Source organism: Exserohilum turcica, assembly GCF_000359705.1.
Source record: "Exserohilum turcica Et28A unplaced genomic scaffold SETTUscaffold_1, whole genome shotgun sequence".
NCBI classification, from domain to species: Eukaryota; Fungi; Ascomycota; class Dothideomycetes; order Pleosporales; family Pleosporaceae; genus Exserohilum; species Exserohilum turcicum.
The window spans coordinates 1,370,891-1,389,407 of NW_007359914.1; the positions used below are offsets into that span (position 1 = coordinate 1,370,891).

An 18,517-nucleotide genomic window follows, 5' to 3' on the forward strand; every position below is an offset into this window, starting at 1 on the left:
ATGTTATCCGGAAAACCGTATTGTGCAATTCAAGAGTGGGCAAGGCATGATCAGACCACGACTTGGCCAGCAGAGATTGGTTGGTCAGTTCTGAAATACATGTTGCAGATAGTAGTGTTCGGTTTATGGCCCACCATGAATCGGTACGTCGTCTGACTTTCCTGAAAGTACGACTGTTGGTTGTCTGTAAGTAAGCCGAAACCATGCTTGGCAGACATGATTTTGTGATCAAAGCAAGACATACAGGGGCGGTAAAGTCATGACAATGCGGGTATTACTAAAACATCAGTCTTTGCGATTTACTCTTTTCTAATTGGGGCATGTCACCGGCATCTCAAGCCTTATCTGGTAGTCTATGCCCCGCTTGAACATGCCGCTAACTACTCCACCTTTGCAACACGATAAGAACCGCTTGCCATACTGACCACGATGCCGTACAGCCATTGAAAACAGCCCGTCCGTGTGTCTACCATGTCATAGTACGCTCTGGAGATGCCGAAAGCATCTTAGCCTAGGCGTACCCAAGACGGGCTACGTGAAGGATCGGGAACATGACTCTTTTGAGTGGGATGGTATCATGGCATATCCCTTGCGAGGCTGCGAGCTTGGTCAATCTGCCAACATATAAGGCCCGCCGCCCATTTCTCGACACTTGGAGATGTCCCTCAATTCCCATTTCAGCGCCCAATCCGGTATTTCGTGGGTGAATATGGGCGTCTTCAAGTCGTGGGTCGTGGTGTCCTTTGTCGCATCCAGCGTGCAGGCGGCTTTATCTGCCACAGGCTTCACGGTATCCCTAACGGACGTCGACTACTTTCTTCCTCCCAAGCCTGTCGCTAAGATATCTGGGTGCAATGAAATACAGGGGCTATTCGAGCATGCTCCGTTTGTGCCCTTCACAGTCGTTAAGGCCGAGGGCCAAAGTCTAGATATCGCATCGCTCACGGCTGGGTACAAAGACGACGACGTGTGGCAGGAGGGCTTCATGCAAGGTATTTGTTTGATCATCGTCATCATTCTAGAATCTGCAATTGACGCGGTTGTCAGCAATCCATGTTCAGGGCAGCACGTTCAAGCCTATGAACTCGTCCATTACCGTTCTCTCTGGCACCGCCTCTTCTGCGTTGCCTCTCGGACCCTACTTCATCAATGCTGCAGGCCAAGTCTTCGAGGCATGGAGGCTGTTTTCAGACACTCAGGGTGCTTTTACTGAGTCAGCCATTGCTAACGGAGATGGTTCCTACTCGGTGCTGCCGGCTGGCACGGTTGGCCAACATCAAGCCATCGCAGTGCCTTCGCGTCTATATTTTACAAAAACTGCTGAAAAACCATTGGCCGGTGTACGCATTGGCATCAAAGACATTTATGGTACGTCGGCTCATCTCGGTAGCTCTCAATGTCTGCCGAGTACATATTTGCATCAAATTAATCCCCATTCCTAGCCACGATAGTGCTGTTGCGGTAAGCGTTTGCTGACTCGACCCAGATATCAAAGGTCTTCGCACCTCAAATGGCAACCGCGCATGGTACTGGCTATATCCTCCTGCTAATGCCACTGCAACTCCCGTGCAGAACTTGATCAACGCGGGAGCAATCATTGTTGGCAAAATGATCACCTCGCAATTCGCCAATGGTGAGACTGCCACTGCCGATTGGGTGGACTATCATGAATCTTTCAACCCTCGTGGAGACGGCTACCAAGACACATCCTCCAGCTCCGCGGGCGGCGGTGCTGGTACGGCTTCGTACCCGTGGCTGAATGTCAGTCTTGGATCGGACACTGGTGGTAGTGTCCGCGGCCCGTCTCAAGTCCAAGGTCTCTACGGTAATCGCCCGTCACATGGGCTGGTGGCGCTGGAGCACACAATGCCGCTGAGCCCTGTACTCGACACGCCTGGACTGCTTGCGCGTAACCCTCAGATGTGGATGGAAGCCGCCAAAGCCATGTATGGATCGAACATGACAATCACCAACAACTACCCCGCGAGTATCCGGACCCTTGGTTGGCCGACCGAGGTGGAGGATGTGGCCGATGAATTGCTCATTGACTTTTTGGGCAACGTGACTGAGTTTTTGAGTGCAAACGCGACGGCCTATAATGTGAAGGCATCGTTTGAGGCCGCAAACGCAGACGTTGGGCCCTTGACCACCCTCTTGAACCTCACATACGCACTTCTCATCACCAAGCAGCAGATCGAGCTGGTGCGTGGGCCGTTTTATGCCGACTACGCCGAGAAACACGATGGGCGGCGGCCGTTTGTCAACCCTGTACCATTGGCGCGGTGGGGGTGGGGCGACAACCAGACGGCGACTGTCGAGGATGCGGTGGCCAACAAGACGATATTCCAAAGCTGGGCCAATGAGACTTTCCTTGCCCCTTCGCCAAAGACATGTTCCGAATCACTGGTCATGTACGTCGGCTCTACTGGTCGGACCGTGTACCGCAACACGTACTGGAGCGAGCCTGGAGTGCCTTTCGGTTTTGGCAACAGTCGCATCTCCGTCATGTCGGAAGCGCCGGATTACGTGGTGCCGATCGGGGAGGCGCCGTACAATTCCACAATTACTGGCCATGTCGAGTACTTGCCCGTTACTGCCAACCTGATGGTGGCCAAGGGCTGCGACGGCATGCTGTTTTCTCTTATTTCGGGCCTTTACAGCGCGGGCATACTGAAGGAGAGCAAGGTCGGACAGAGCGGAGTGACTGGAGGGGAGATTTTATACAAGCGAGGGCTACCCGTATATTAGGCAGAGACACAACAATTGCATGCGCTGCTCTTGGAAAAGAGATGACGAGATATACGTGTGAAGGACGGGTCGCTGTGAAGGTCGCTGTGAAGGTCGCAATGGCATAACTGGCAGCGTGGTGGCTGATCGGGGTTCCCTTCAGGTAGCCCCACTTATGTTATCACGTAAGTACTCATCGACCAATGGCGACGCGGACAATTACTTCGGAGCCGGAGCTCACCAACCACCACTCGCACCTGTCCTGCTCTTACACACATGGCCGCATAATACTCGCATACTGTACACGATGCATACTGTCCGCGGTGGCGGCACGTCTTTCGCGGCATCCCGAATCGAGCATGATGACGACACGCCAAAACCCGTACGTGTAGGGAGCCGAGCATGCACTGTGTCTGCCCTTGCAGAAGGACCTTTCGGCTCTCCGCTGTGGTTTGCGCCGCCAGAGCATAAGCTTGGGCGTTCGCATGCGGCGTACAAACTCAATGCACCCTGTCCCAGTAAGCACTGCATATTGCTTTGTGTACTTTGACCGTCTAGGCTGCTCCACATAAAGCCGCGACGAGTCGAGTCTGCTTTCCTATACACCGTTTGGCCTGTCATCCTTCATCATGAGCCTGCCAAAGCACCCAGCAGCCGTGCACTTCTCCATCACCACTACGCTGCTGACGGGCGCTCTGGACGTGGCACACTTCCTCTTCCACTATGGCCCGACATCTGCCACAGCGGCTTCAATCTGTAAGACGCCCTGCGCCAGCCTCGGTCCCGCGCCGCAAACTATGCCACATGCTAACAACTCAATCTGCCAGACAAGATTCTGGACATCCAATTGAGCCCAGAGCTCTTCCCTCTCTTCTCCTACTACACCACCATCCTCACCATCCTCTTCGCCGTTCCCGCCGTCATGACGGGCGCAGCCGAACTCATGCCGCTGATCAAGCGCGACGGCCTCGGCTCGCGCAAAGCCAAAATCGCCATCGCCCATGCCATGATCAATGACATGACCGTTCTCGCTGCCGTCTTCAACTGGTGGACGCGCAGGACTACCCCCATGTTTATGCCAACCACGACAAACATCCTGGTCAGCAGTATGTTTGCCCTGCCCGCCACCATGTTTGCCGCCCATCTTGGTGGCAGCCTGGTGTACAACTACGGTATGGGCCTCAGGATCGGCCAAGCGGCCAAGGCAAAGAAGGGACAATAGGACGACGCAAAGTGAGCCAGGTGGCGGTGTTGCATTCAGGAAGCCGAGCTCAGGCTAGCGCACTCCTGCACAAAACTATTGACTTTCTTTCGATATTTGTAGAGAGTCACGGCCCATTGACAAAATGTCCCAAACAGTCTCTGCATGAGCCTAATTCTATTCATGGACGACTACTACAATCCAAATTCTAGTATTTCGTACTCTCCGCTTCCCTGTTCACAACAATGTTTCTTTCCTTCTTCACCATCTCTCCGCAAAGTCTGTTCCAACAGGTGGTGCATTTGCACTTCGCTCAGAAGCTGGCATCGCTGGAGCTCAAGCAAATCGCTCAAATGGCAGTGGAAGCACACTGCTATGTCGTTGACCAGCGTCTGCTGCCGACTGAGCGGACCTGTGCTACTAGCCATGGTCGTCTCGGTCTCGGTGCGCCGCACCGAAGGCGTGCGCAGTTCCGGTAAGAGGATTACTGCAAACCCCGAAATGAGCCATTTCCCGCTCGGGCTGAGACGGAGAATGAAAGCGCTGTTCGAGTCGGTGATACCAGCGAACATGCAGATGCGGTCTCCAGGTCGGATCTCGTACGACCCTGGGCCTCCTCCACAAGCAACTCCAGTAATGTTATTTGCGCCCATAAACGATGTATAGTGCGCGTGGTGCTGATCCGTGTCTCGGCGACATAGTCTATTTCGCGCGGCCGCATACATGGCTGCTGCATCTTTGGACATGCTCCGCTTGATAATGTCGCGTACCACTCTGTTGCCGCCATCAGAAGCCTGAGTAGCGCCTGACGAGCTGGCGTCCCTCTCAATGCTCGCCTTCACAAGCCCGGTAATGATGAGATCTGTCGACTCTTCTATCATTGACTGCCGCAACTTCTCCGAGGGCCCAGGGTTCCCTGTTGGCGTGTGAGGGTCGGCAAAGCTGAGCAATATATCAGTCTCCCGTTTGGTAACAATCTCGCCGAGATCTAGAATGTCCTGGCTAGAGAAAGACTTTGGGTGCATGCTGGAGCGTCTCCAGCCTGCAGTCCACGTCTTGTGCAGGAAGGCCTCGTCGTAATCGACGAATTCACCCACTTCAGTAATGGTACTGACAAACGAGATCGAAGCCTTCACGCAAGGCGTTGCTGTCAAAACGTAAACGTGCGGTTGAACTTTGGGGCACAGCTTGAGGATGTGGCGAGCAAGTTCCTCGCCAGAGATCTTTAGCGCTTCCATCAGAAAGGCCAAGAATTTGTAGTCGTCCTTGTCGCCTCCCCTGACATCGCTATGGCATTGGTTGCGAAGCACGTCGACGAGCAGTTCTACCAGCGATTTGTTGTAGTCTGGCAAAATCTTTTCTCTACGGCCTTTTGACGCGATTCCAAGGAAGCCATACACGCGGTCGTACTCGACGGTGCTCTGCGAGGATGCGAATGCCTGCAAAAGGTCGCGCAGCCGGAATGTGGATTTCAAACTCCTACTGTTCCGCCTGCCCACGACGTCTCTTCTGTATTTCTTCGAGTGCTTGAAGTCTCTTCTATACTTGAACAACAGGTAGCCGCGACTCTCATAAATCTCCCTTGTGACGGATGCAATTGGAGTAGCCGACAGTCCGTTTCGCCAGATGGTTTCGACAACTGCCACGTCAATACTGAGATCACCACACCATATATCGACCTTTTGCGCTAGTACAAATTCCTGCACAACCCAGATACGGCTCCAATACGGCTTGTTGAGAACATCGGCTAGAGCAAGGTGAAAATCCTCAATTCTGAGAAGGCTTGGACGTCGCCCAAGCATGTACGCCAACTCTTCGGAGCCGGTAGCCAGCCCAAGCCACACTATCACGGACTGCGCCCCACTGTAGATATCGCGCATGAGCGACACTTGGTGATTGCGCTCCGACGTGTTACTCTGGTTGATGGCGATGGCGTCAATCCACAAAGACATTGCCTTGGGTGGATTTCTTTCTGAGCAACGGCGGAGAAAATCCTTCTTGCGATAATGTTTGAGGAAATTCCACAGGCCTTCTCCAACCACAAATTTGGCCCCACCAATGTCAATATTCTTCGTTGGACCACCCTGCTTGTCCCACGTGTACGACAAGGCTATGTATGCGGGTTTCTCGTCCAAATCGCAGACTGACATGGTCGCTTGAATAGGCTCGTATTCTGGTGCAGGTATTATCTCTAGGAGCCTTATGCTCTTCCCATTCGGATCTAGAAAACCATATTCTAGTGCCGGCAGAGTGTCCACGGCGTCCAGAGGGTCCAAAGAGTCCAGGGGGTCCAAAGGATCCACAGAATCCAAAGGGTCACTGGGCTCCGAGACTACTGGGAAGATAGCAGGTACGCTGGACTTGCGTCTTGACTTTCCAAGTCGAAACAGGTCCACAAAAGCTTTCTTCAGCAGGCTCTGCTTCGACCCGTCGGGTGTGGCCATGTTCGTACACGATTCCAGGGGACAGCCACGGAGAAGCTGGATAACAGCTCACGGTAACAAAGATGGACAAAGGGACAACCCGGTTCAAAACAAGACGAGGCACTCAGGTTAACGTCATGGCCACTACAAGACTGCGGATATTGTGTAGCGGCCGCAGCCGCAGTAGGTTGTGTGAGGGAGACACGTCTGCGACGCGAGCGATGGCAGATGCTAGTTTGTGCCGTTCCCTGGACGAGAAAGCTCGGCTCGGTTACAGCGCTAACTGATTGTGGGGTAGAAGCACGAGGATCCCATGTTTCGGCCATCAAGCACCTGGTCATTGTTTGTGGATGTATCAGCATTACACCTACTGGACATGAGCCCAGATACATTATAGTGTGATCGACCCTCGTTGGAAAGCGAGCGAGGGCTGCATGGTAAGCTGATGATGAACGGGCAGACACGAACCCATCCAACAAACACCACAGGCTTATGCGGGGTCATCATTAGTGGTGTGAACTCACAAAGAATACCTTCATTTCTTAAAGAAGTACTTTCAGCCCCAGTTCCACTAGGCCGTCAGGCTATCATGAGACCCGCGAGAGTCTTCAGCTAGCCACGTGATGATGTTCACGTGATGATCGAGATCTTGAAATGACGTGTACATCTGGACATGCTTCGGTAGTTCATTCTTGGCTAGGGAGATTACATTACAGATACACCGATTTGAAAGGAGGTGTTTGCGATTGGAATTACTGCTTCCGCTTTAGTCTACATGGGCATGACGATTGCCTAGATTTGAAGCTTTCGACTTAACACTAATCTCATCTCCAGAGGACCATGAATGAATGGAAAATCTCTTCATATTATTCATACCAAGATGTGGCCAGTACACACATGACGGCATCTGTGGTGATACATGGCCAAATAATGGAATATCCTGGGTCACCTCTCGCCAGTCACAACAGTCACACCGATCTGGTTGGGTATTACTGGAAAATTACTAATGTGGAAAACCCTATCAAATCCTTCGATACCTGGTTTTGCTTTCAAATGCTCAAAACGGCTCCCCTACATTAGTCTTGTATGCTCCTTGTTCGAGGTGCATCTAGAACCACAACTTTCACAACAGCCAACGCGGCACTAGCCCTTAGCAATCCACTAAACACAACGCCACTTGCCCAGAAAAAAGCAGCACATGTTTGGTACATGGAACCACTCAGCACAAAGCTAAGCAGTAGTCGACCCAAGGATACCAAAGGAATGTTTCTAGAACTTAAGAAGAACATCAGAATAAAGATCACTTCGTATTTCTCGTTTATTGTATAGTATCCAAGCCTGGGGCCCAGCCCAGCTGAGTTTTTTGTTGACTTTTGTCATGCGAGAATTCAAAGTTTATAAATAGGGGGCCTTGTTGTCGGTACGGGATGTACCGCCTTTAGCCTAATTTCAGGGTATGGGTACGACAGCCAATATTTCGTGTTGACCTTGCATGTCAGCCTTGCAGCCCCTCTGCTCGGCAAAGCCATGCTCAAAGTTACTTGTAAAGAAGAAGTTTTGCAGAGGCTTTGACCCTCTTTACTTGGCAAGTGCACATTAACTGTCTTGATTATTGACAAATTTGAACGAAACCATAGTAAAATCAGGTGGGGGAAACTTTACCATTACATCCGCGAATGCTTGCCGTAGCATTCTCTGCAGTATGATTACAATCAAATACGAATTCATATATTTCACACCACACCCCCGCAGACTAAAATCCTTCCCTCCTCTGAGCTAAATCTGTTGGCCACTAATGTTGAGGGATTCAAATGTCAATATTTGTGCCGTTGCTGCTTACATTTTGTATTTGATCTCCATGTTCGCCCATGCTGACGACGAAAACTCCCAAGTATTCCTGTGTGAACCAAAATGCATCAATTGACGACTTCATTCTTTGCAGCAGTGTTATTGATAGCCACTAATGTTGCTGCTGAAGTCAAACCTTACATCTCGACCGAAGCAGAGTACAACACAGAATGCAAAACCTGCCCACGCTCGCTATGTCCCAATCAAATCGCCTACGACTATTATGATACTTTCAATGTAACGTGCTGGACACACGGAACGAAGATCATGGGGGATGACCTATGGCTCAAGACTGAGGCTGGTTGTTACGTCACCCAGTATGACGTGGTAGAATACCCAGGCGACTGTAAGCATGAGGTTATAGAGGCGCATACAACCAAGGCTAAAATATTCTTCTAAGATACTACTGACCTCAAATACTGCGGCGCTGCTTCCGAAGTCCAGAAACTCACAATTCAAAAGGCACAGCTCAAGTACAAGACTGAATGCAGAATCTGTCCCGAGCTGACATGCGATACGATTTCGTATCTGAAAGAAAAAACCAATCTGGAACTTACGTGCTGGTATCCAGACGGCCAGGTCATCATCGATGATCCGTAAGTCTCGTTTCTCGTCCCAGAATACCCATATTACGAAAACCAGGCTAATCTATAACTGTGATTAGATATTGGCTGAAAACAAGCAACAATTGTTATGTGGCACAAAAGAATCTGTACTCGAAGCCCGACCTAGCCAAACTCGACAATTGCGGGCCTATCCCCTTCCTCGAGGACTTATGGCACAATAATGAGAATGGGACGAGCGATAATAACAAACGCTCACCCTCTGCTGCGCCCCTTCCCGAGCCGCTCCCCAAAAAGGAAGCAGATATGAGCGTCATGTACCTTATCAACGTTACTGTGGGCGAAGAGTACGCATACTGCCGGTCCTGTACCCAGGATACGTGCGCCGTGCAGCGCACATATGAGTTCAACGACGAAGTGTGGCTGCAGTGCATTACACAAAAGAATGCGACTGGGTGGTGGAGTCAGACAACAGACTTTTGCTACATCAAAAACACTGATTTCTGGCAGAGTCCGGAGGGAGATTATTATCGTATGCCGACGTGTGAGAGGTTTGACGGGGATCCATCAGGAGGCGATGATGACTAGTTCAAAGCCATGAGATAAGGCTGTACGTATGATTGCAGTAGAGAAGGATGTCAAAGAGTCTGTGCATGTCACTTTAATCTCACAAAATGGACGTATGATCTCAACAAATGCGGATGATAGCTTCGAAATTCCATTGCATACGGTTTTCATCTTAACGATCCCAGGTTCTTCCAGAACCAAACATATTTGAAAATGAAGGGAAATTCAATGAAGGAAGGGTGACTAAAGGATGGGGATTTGCAGGTGGGGTCCTGATGGGGAGTATGTTGAGAAGGTTAAGGCCGTTTCTGGACTTGATGATGTCGGCAGCCTTTTCTGCAACAGCATACATTGTGGATTGTAAGTGGGTTGCGGGAATCAAGGGGATGATGCTTGCATCAACGATGCTGAGGCCTTTTACCCCGTACACTGTAAGATCGCTGGCCACACAGCCACCACATGATTCGGGCATCATGGCACAGGTGCCCGACATGTGTGCAAAGGATGCCTCGAGAGCTTTGTTCTGAACAAGGTCGTTGATGATCTCATCGTCTGTCTGCGCCTGTGGACCGGGCGTGAGTTCGACGGGGTTGAATTTGGCAAGCTCAGGGTTTTGCCAGTGCTTACGTGTCCACCGAACCATTTCGACGATGATCTGGCGGTCGACGGGGTTTTGCAGAGAGTTGAACTGGACAACGGGAGCCGCATACTTGTTGTTAGGGTCGATGGTGACAGTGCCACGAGAAAGCGGACGTTGTAGAGCATTGATGGCTAGGCCAAACGGCACCATTGGAAATTCACCAACAGCGGCGTCTTGACTGGCGTGGAGGCCAGCGATGATATCGCGTTGCTTCTGGAAGCCGTTTAGGAGTGCAGCGTTATCGTAGATGGGAGGCAGATAGCTGCGAGCATTCTGCGACTTTACAGTCTGCACAATGTCATTCCATTTGTTCGTGATATTCTGCAAGCTCAAAAAGGCGAGACTGTTACCGTGGGCTTGGGTGAGGGGACCAGTTTTGTCAGTGTCATATTGTGACCACGCTGTAGCGTTGTAGGAAGGGTTGGCACCGCTGAACGGATTTGGGAAAGCCAGGTTCTGTAGGTCGAAATACATGTTGGCGTTGGGGTGATCCTGCATGTTGGCACCGACTGCCGCCATGTTCTTCTTGACTTGGATCCCAGCAGAGTTCAGCAAGCTTGCAGGACCGATGCCGCTGAGTTGGAGTATTTGAGGTGTAAAGATTGAGCCGGCGGCCATGATGACCTCGCGTTTGGCAAACACCTGACAGACAGAACCGTCCTTGCGAGACTTGAATTGGACACCATTGGCGGTGTATCCGGTAAGGAGGCCACTTTTGAACAAGATTTCGTTGACAGTCTTTCCCGTAATGAGCACCAGGTTTTTGCGACTCTTAACGGGGTCGTAGTATCCGTTTTTGGCATGAGATCGTGTTTGCGTCTGGGATTGCAGGGAGGAGGGTACCCAGTACGCGCCAACAGCGTTGCCTGAGGCATGTTCTTTGGGCAAGGGAATGCCCTCTCGCCTGTAGGATGCCCAAATAGTCTTGGTATCTTGATATTCGAAGTTGGGGAAGGAGGCTTGAATGGGACCATTATTTCCGTAGTATGATGCGTCGTAGGTAATGCCAAAATTCTGGGCCTGGGATGCTGATGGCGGTGTAAAGGTCGTCGACTTTTTGAAGTAGGAAAGGAGGCTGTTGAAATTCCAGCCGGTATTGCCGAGTTGCTCCCACGCATCGTAGTCGGCGGCAGATGCGCGGTCAAAGGCCATGCCGTTGATGACCGATCCTCCCCCTACCACGTTTCCGACCCAGACAGGGTGTGTGCCGCCGGTACCAGCGTCATAGGCGGAAGTGATGTCGTACATGAGTGGCGCATTGATACTGTTTGCAAAGCTCGGCACCCGTGTGGTGATGTCGTCGACCAAATAGCCATTTTCTATGACAAGGACAGTACCTTGGACTGGGTTAGATGATGGCTGCATAGACTGACTAAACACTTACGGCTTGAGTCTTCACTCAATCGGTTGGCTACTGTCAGTCCAGTCAAGCCCCCACCTACGATGATGTAATCAAAAGATTGCCCATTAACATTTGGTTCGTTGTTGGTGTCTTGCAAAACTTGAGGGTCCAATATGCGCGGTACGAAGGACGAAAGAAAAAGGAGACCAGAAAGAATGAGAGACATGTTGAAGAAAGAGAGGACAAATGAGTGTATGGTATGAACGAGAGTGATGCAGCGTTGCAATCCTGCAATACCCCTGGGCCATGTTCAAGAGACGCGCGACAAGTTTATATCGACATTGCCCAGGACCGGCAAGTAGTGTGCGGATGGGCCACCTCTGGGTACGCAAGTATACGCGAAGCTAAAACATGAGAAGGCGACGGACCAGATGCTGTCATGGCATAGTTAGTGCCTTTAGTCGAGCACTCTTCTTCATTATTAATAGTATGGGACATCGTAGTCCGTGGTGTGTGTCGACCATGGATTGCAATAGCCACGCCAACGCATTGTCAAGACCCAGATGGCCGCATATTCGACATTCTCGTGCAAAAGATGCATTGGCGCTCTGCTGAGAGGTCAAAAGACGTTCCTTCGCGGGCTTCCTTTGGTCCGAAAATGAGGCGAAGTATTGTCGTCGCGGGGTGAAAGAATCAAGGGATACGCAACCAGAGGAGGTGGTGAATACGACGTTAGTCGCTGGTTCGCTCGTTATCACCATGGACAGAAACTCTGTGTGCAGTCGTACGATGGACGCCACTAGACGCTAGGAAGCGAAATGCTGCTCTGGGCCGTGGCCAGTGGCACCACGTTAGGTGACAAAGGGACGGCGAGTACTGCGATGTGATTGCTGCGGGTGTGGGGTTGAAACCTAAAGTCGATTGCTGCAGGGGCCGCGGCCCCCAAGCGAGGGGGGGAGGAGAGGGGAGGGGAGGGGAGGAGAAAATGAGCAGGCATGCCCTCATCACCATCGTCGCCTCGCTGACTAGTGCTGCCAGCCCAGCCTTCGCAGCTTGGCGGGTGAATAGACGGCTTTGCCCAACCACAGCCACTGTCTAGATCGTATATGGCGCCCACGCCTTGCCTGATTCGGCAAAAGCGGCGACGGGCTGGCACCCGGAGCTAGCCGCATTGGGCCTGGGCGCGCCATAAACTCCCAACCTACACCCTTACGTCAACAAATCACTGTCGCCGCTCCGAAATTACCAAAACCATGGCATTAGCGCACATGGCAGCATCAGGAAAACGTCCCATGGCGCTGTCTGGCGCTGCTGGCCGCTCTCACAAAGCCTGTGTGCGTCAGTGGGCGCAGCATGCACAACACCACGCTGCTGGACAATGGCTGCATCAGGCACCCTGCCGGCCTGAATAGACGAAAGGTATGCTCGTATCCCGCGTCTCTGCCTACATGACGATCCCCGGCCTGGTGCATTTCAAACGGCACCCGCGCTCTATAGCACACACACACATGCAGCCCATGGCTGTGGTGTCGGTAGCTTCCATGCTATTCCCAGTCCGGCCTTGCTGCAGCGGTACGTACCATACCTTTCTGGTCCTGCAAGGAACCACTAACAACTCTAACAGAACCTGTGCCTGGCGGGTAGGTATAGCCCCAGATGGTCTAAGAACCACGGCTGCGTGGGGACTATTGGATTCGCATCTCAGCCGGCCACCGTCTGGCCGAGATTCCAAATTCGACTTTCGCCGTAGCGGTGGCATGTCTCTCCATCTTGAGATTCTGCGGGTTCGGGACGCCTCAAAGCAAAAAAATACCAACAAGTCGCAAAAAGGCTAGCATGTGCAGATCGACCTGGTCAAAACACTGGTTGAATACATGCTGAAGATCGCTCAAGGTCTAGTGCAGCCGGGCCTCGGGTGAACACCTCTTGCGCAACTGCATGTCGTTTCGCCACTGACTCATGACACTGCCACTACTACGCCCAGAGGCGGACCCTGGCCGTTTCCCGTACGCAAAGTTATACATTTGAGCTTGGTTGGTTCGACCCTTCTCGGCCACTCCGCCACTTACGGCGCGCTGGTCCCAAGGCACTGGTAGGGTAATTACAACGACAAAACCAGCTGCATGGTGCATTGTATAACTACAGCCCAACGTCTTCCCAAAGAGTAAGCGAGTGTTCCTGAGAACCGCATTTCCATTCCAAGCTCCTCGTCTGCACGTCTCCGCCGGCTCCGCGATATACCTCCATGACTGTGCCAACCCCACCGGAGGGCCTTCCTTTGAACAACCGTACAAAAGACCTCAAGATACCAATTATTGTTTTGGTCTGTTTCAGCTTCGTCTTCGTTGCATTCCGCCTGACAATCAATTGGAGAAATCGAAATTTCTTCCTTCTTACTGATCATCTGTTATGGACCGGATGGGTAGGCTGCTTTCCACCTAATGCTCGCAAACGGCTTACTAACAAGATCCAAGGTGTTGGCTGTGGCTGGAGCTGCATGTGGCTACAAGATGGCCGAAGTGGGTGGCGGTAGGCATGTATGGGATCCGTTTCTGACGCCAGCACGCTTGGAAACGTACCTCTACTTTCTGTGGCTCAGCCAACTGCTCAATCTCTACGGCATGGCTCTCGTCAGATTGAGTGTATGTGCCTACATTTTCATGTTGGATTTCTCCAAATCCTTTCGCATCATCATCTGGATCTCGGTCGTTGTCCACATTCTCATCAACTTTGTTTTCCCCACAGTTATTCTTTTCGGCGAATGCACACCCTACTCCAAGCACTGGGACGTGACGGGGACCAAGCCCGGTTCGTGCTGGGGTCCAACACCTAGACTCATATCCGGATACTCTGGGGCTGCCACCAACATTGCGACGGATGTGTTGTACACGGTGGCTCCTCTAGTCTACATTGCGCGCATTCAGCTCCCGAAGCGCACCATCTGGGGCGTCCGAGCAGTCTTTCTCTGCGGCCTTGTGTAAGTTTTCGCGCATTTAAAGACAAGGTTTTGCCAATTTCCCTAATAAAACCAGAACAACGACCATATCCGCGCTGAAGCTGTACGAGATGAAAGAACTGGACAATTCAAAAGACATGACGTACGAATCCGTCAACCTCAGCATCTTCGCCACATCTGAAGTCTTTATCGGTGCCTTTACCGCCTCGCTTCCCCCACTGCGGAAAACATTTGAAAATACACTCCGCAAGGTCCTGCCCACAAGCCTGACAGGCGGTTCGGGCAAGGGATCAAAGGCGAGCTATGCGCTCGAGAACGTTGGGGGCTCAAAATCGTCGAAATCGTGGAAACCAAAACACGACATGGACGCCGACAGTGAGCTTGGCATCTTGCCTGCAAATGAAGCTGCTGCTAGCAGGACTAGAGAGTCGGATCAATCCATCATGAAGACGACGCATGTAAGTGTCACAGAAGTCGTGAATGCTACATCACCACGGCAGCCTGAGGACTGGGCATGAGTAGTTTCTTTTGTTCCAATATTTGGATAATAGTAATGATGATGAGTTTGCAACGTATGACAAGCACCAACGGTGGAGGCTTACCACTAGATCCTTGAAGTGCCCCGCCGCCTTGGTAATGATGATCGTCGTGATGATTAAGATGATCGGCGGTACTTGGCGACCGCTCTTCACATAATTTGCGCATAAGCGGTGAAGTTTTGGCCCTTTCACTTATGAAAAGGCAGGAATAGCGACAATAATTATCTCAGCACTAAAATAATACGAAAATCAAACCAGTGCAGATGCATAATTGCCCGACCCAGTGACTTCTTCAGTAAGCATTAACCCGAGATAGTTCTAGATTTTACTTCACCGTATCGATATGGTGAATTGCATGGGTAGAGCTGACATTTTGTTAGAGCGAGTATAGGGGTCAAAATCACCGTGAACAGGGCCTTTGCCTTGTCGAGTTCAAAAGTGAACATATACTTAAACACGACAGATCCTTGATGTTGCCTGCTATCAGCACTTCCTTCTCCACTACACACATCTACATCGCTATTCAGACGGTATACTAGTATATTTGATACCTTTTCATAACGGTAAGTTGTCCGTGCCTTGTTTACGATACGCTAGAAAGGCTCTCTAGCCAGCTTGAAAAGATAGCGGCAGATTTAGAGTGGCCTTTGATGTATTGTTCTACATGTCCAAGCTTGTTTGTTGGGCGTTCAAATTCATCATTCTAACAACAGTCAAGTACAAACTGAAGCTAATCTTATCTGTTGCAGGAAAAAAATATGCGTCTATCACACCTCTTAGCCACTGTCTTCGCAGTCGTTGTAGCAGCCGATACACAGTGCTGGTACAATGGAGACACGGGCTCTAGTGTTTGCTGCGCATCTGGCGACACGTGCGATAGCTACAACGGTGGATTGCCGCTGACGAACAATGTGAATGGCTGTGATGACGATGTTCCCTCATGCTGAGGCATTTTAACACATGGTAGGAGTAAGGGGAAGGGGTAGCTCCTGTGTTCAGATGTATTTTTTGGTGGTGATGGGGGGCGAAGGTTTCGAGTGAGCGATGGGCGAAAGTAGGATATGACAACATGTGATATCTACATATAACGATGGCGACTGCGTGATTCATGAATCATACTTGGTAACAGTGCATCATTCTTGTGAGTGAAATAGTGGTTGTGCCCGTGATAGCTGGCAAATTATATTGACATCTACATGCTATGTGAGAAATGGCAGCGTCTTAGGGGAAGATAGCATTAATGAATGCATCCTCCGCACGATGGGAGACATGTTGCTTACATGCTGTATACTACTCCATGTATCCATGTGGTGAAGATGCATATCCTGACTCTAGCCTATCCTAGCATGTTACTGTGGCAAGCTCCGCCTGTGTGCAACTTGGCTAATTGTTTAGAAAAGCGTAGATGATGAGCCAGGCGATAGCTAACGTTCGACTCTTCGTCTATCACAGCATTCGATATCAATTGGTTGCTTCAACTGGTTGTGGAAACTTATTAAATATATTTTATAAAAAAAAACTGTAATTCCAATATAGCTATACAAGCAGGTGAAGTAGAAGAGGTGATGAGTCTGAGGAATAGATTAGCACGTAGAAGCTATCCAATACCCCTGCCTCTAAGCCTAAATAGGGAGGCGCCGGGATGGGCGTAGCCGAGGTTTCGTCATCAACACTCGTGCATCTCGACACTCACACCACGAACCTTAATCCTCATTCCTCGCAATGTCAAATCCATCCAAGCCCTATTTCCGCGATCTTCAGTTCCGTGGCTTCGTCGAGGGTCTCACATATGTCGGTGGCGATGATAGCAACAGCCAGCCGCTGTGCCACTACTTTGGCGGAGTCCCGTACGCGCTGCCTCCTGTTGGACCCTTTCGCTTCCAGAAACCGCGACCGCTGCCGCCGTGCTATCGCTACGGCACAAAGGCAAATCCAGGAAGATATACGGGTGCCTGCGGCCTGTGTCCGCAACCAGGTGTTAGTACCGACACTCTAGACGAGCAGTCGTGGGACGAAGACTGTCTGCAGAGCAATATCTGGGTTCCTACGGGAAACCCGCCAACAGCTCAGGGTACGTGCGTGTTTTTCTGCCCGACTCCTTTCGCCGAGACTAAGAAGACGACTGACTCGGACACAGGATGGCCCGTCTTGTTCTGGATCCGTAAGTGCTGCTAGTTTGCTTTTTCTTCCCTCTTCGCTCTCCTTTTCGTGCTAGCCAGGCATTCTAGGGCCTCGCCTCACCGTTTCACGGTGATAAGCTTTTGCAGCCTGCAGCTGAGCTTCGGAAAGAAACCGGGCATCTGTGGACATGGGACCCAAGCCTGGAACACCACGTGGGAACTGACTCGAGAATATCTCCACTCTAGATGGCGGGTTTCTGCAATGGGGTAGCCCGAATGGAACCGATCTCCGTGCGCTTCTCAGCGAATCACCCACTCGTTGCATCGTCGTGGCTCCAGCATACCGGCTGAACTTGTTCGGATTCCTGGCTGCTAAAGAGCTGCTTGACGACTCGTGTGCGGATTATAACGCTAACCTTGGCTTTTGGGATCAGCGGCTGGCCCTCCAGTGGACTCATGAGAATATCAGCTATTTTGGTGGCAACCCGTCAAACATCACCATCGGCGGCTACTCGGCGGGCTCGCATTCTGTCTTCCACCAGCTGTCGTACGACCTTGGGTTGCCCGACAACAAGGCTGTCGTCAAGAGGGCACTCATGCTATCCAATGGACCGGGCATGCAGCCCAAGAGCATGGATGAGGTGCAAGACCAGTTTAACGAGCTACTGCAGGCTCTTGATATTGATTTGGCACTCTCCCCCACCGCAAAACTGCTGAGGCTGCGCTCCCTGACTCCTCGCACCTTGGTGGAAGCAAGCAACAAGATCAAATTGCATCAGTTCCGCGCAGTCACCGACGGCTCGTTTGTCCGCCACGGGCTGCTTGAGGAGCTGTCCAATGGTGTGTATGCGGAGCGCCTGAAGCGTCGTAACGTCAAACTTATGATTGGCGAATGCAGCGACGAGCACTTCGTATATGGCACCTGGCGGCCGCCACAGCCAGGCTACGAGCATATGCAGCACCGGCTAGAAGCCGACTATCCCCGAGAGGCCTGTAAAGTGCTCATGTCATATTACTTTCCTGATGGAACGCTGCCACCAAGGTTTGACAGCTGGCAGGCGGCTTTTGGACACATCTACGCTGACGTGCAGATCCATGCACTACAGCGGGGGATGCTCAGTGCGCTTGTCAGGCACGGTGCGGGCCATTTGATACGTAGGTATCGCATTGAATGGCGTGCGCAATGTGTCGATAAGCACTTGCCCAGGCATTATGGCGTTACGCACGGCTCTGACATGGCCATTTGGTTTTGGGGTAATGGCAGCGCTTTGACCGACAAAGAGAAGAAGATAACGTTGGATACGTTTCATGCCCCTTTGAGTCGTTTCCTGCTGGGAGAAGAGCCGGATTGGGGTACACAACACGCGATGCAGTTGCGGACACTGAAGAGCAATGGTCATATTGCTATTGAAGAAGACGTACGGCAAGAAGAGGGTCTTAGACTCTGGGACGCCCTGAAGAAGGCCGGCGCGACTGGGGAGCCGAAGAAACTCGCAAAACTTTGAAATCGTACCATTTGTGCTTGTATTGGATTTCTCACAGTTTTGCATAATTCTTCTATATACTATCAAATACTATTGCTCACTAAAAT

General features: G+C 51.3%; 6 protein-coding genes across 6 annotated transcripts; 4 read left to right on the forward strand and 2 right to left on the reverse strand.

Moving 5' to 3' along the window:
* Positions 1-709: 709 nt before the first annotated feature.
* SETTUDRAFT_152638 (uncharacterized protein) lies at positions 710-2,748 on the forward strand (the record flags this gene model as incomplete). The annotated part of the gene is made up of 3 exons (XM_008022531.1): positions 710-992; positions 1,048-1,368; positions 1,487-2,748. 3 exons carry the CDS (start codon positions 710-712, stop codon positions 2,746-2,748), a joined length of 1,866 nt encoding a protein of 621 aa, XP_008020722.1.
* Positions 2,749-3,049: 301 nt separating this feature from the next.
* SETTUDRAFT_162247 (uncharacterized protein) lies at positions 3,050-4,157 on the forward strand. The gene is made up of 2 exons (XM_008022532.1): positions 3,050-3,483; positions 3,555-4,157. Exons 1-2 carry the CDS (start codon positions 3,357-3,359, stop codon positions 3,947-3,949), a joined length of 522 nt encoding a protein of 173 aa, XP_008020723.1. The 5' UTR covers positions 3,050-3,356; the 3' UTR covers positions 3,950-4,157.
* On the reverse strand, positions 4,123-6,388 carry SETTUDRAFT_40593 (uncharacterized protein; the record flags this gene model as incomplete). The annotated part of the gene is made up of 1 exon (XM_008022087.1): positions 4,123-6,388. Exon 1 carries the CDS (start codon positions 6,370-6,372, stop codon positions 4,123-4,125), a length of 2,250 nt encoding a protein of 749 aa, XP_008020278.1. The 5' UTR covers positions 6,373-6,388.
* A 1,874-nt stretch (positions 6,389-8,262) lies between these two features.
* Positions 8,263-9,350, forward strand: SETTUDRAFT_86727 (uncharacterized protein; the record flags this gene model as incomplete). The annotated part of the gene is made up of 3 exons (XM_008022289.1): positions 8,263-8,545; positions 8,600-8,795; positions 8,864-9,350. 3 exons carry the CDS (start codon positions 8,263-8,265, stop codon positions 9,348-9,350), a joined length of 966 nt encoding a protein of 321 aa, XP_008020480.1.
* Positions 9,351-9,459: 109 nt separating this feature from the next.
* On the reverse strand, positions 9,460-11,537 carry SETTUDRAFT_113410 (uncharacterized protein; the record flags this gene model as incomplete). Its single annotated transcript, XM_008022533.1, has 2 exons — positions 9,460-11,306; positions 11,354-11,537. The coding sequence occupies 2 exons, from the start codon at positions 11,535-11,537 to the stop codon at positions 9,502-9,504; spliced, it is 1,989 nt and encodes a 662-aa protein (XP_008020724.1). The 3' UTR covers positions 9,460-9,501.
* Positions 11,538-13,556: 2,019 nt separating this feature from the next.
* Positions 13,557-18,517, forward strand: SETTUDRAFT_113413 (uncharacterized protein; the record flags this gene model as incomplete). Its single annotated transcript, XM_008022534.1, has 7 exons — positions 13,557-13,733; positions 13,786-14,288; positions 14,344-14,731; positions 15,556-15,738; positions 16,547-16,877; positions 16,944-16,967; positions 17,173-18,517. 7 exons carry the CDS (start codon positions 13,557-13,559, stop codon positions 18,429-18,431), a joined length of 2,865 nt encoding a protein of 954 aa, XP_008020725.1. The 3' UTR covers positions 18,432-18,517.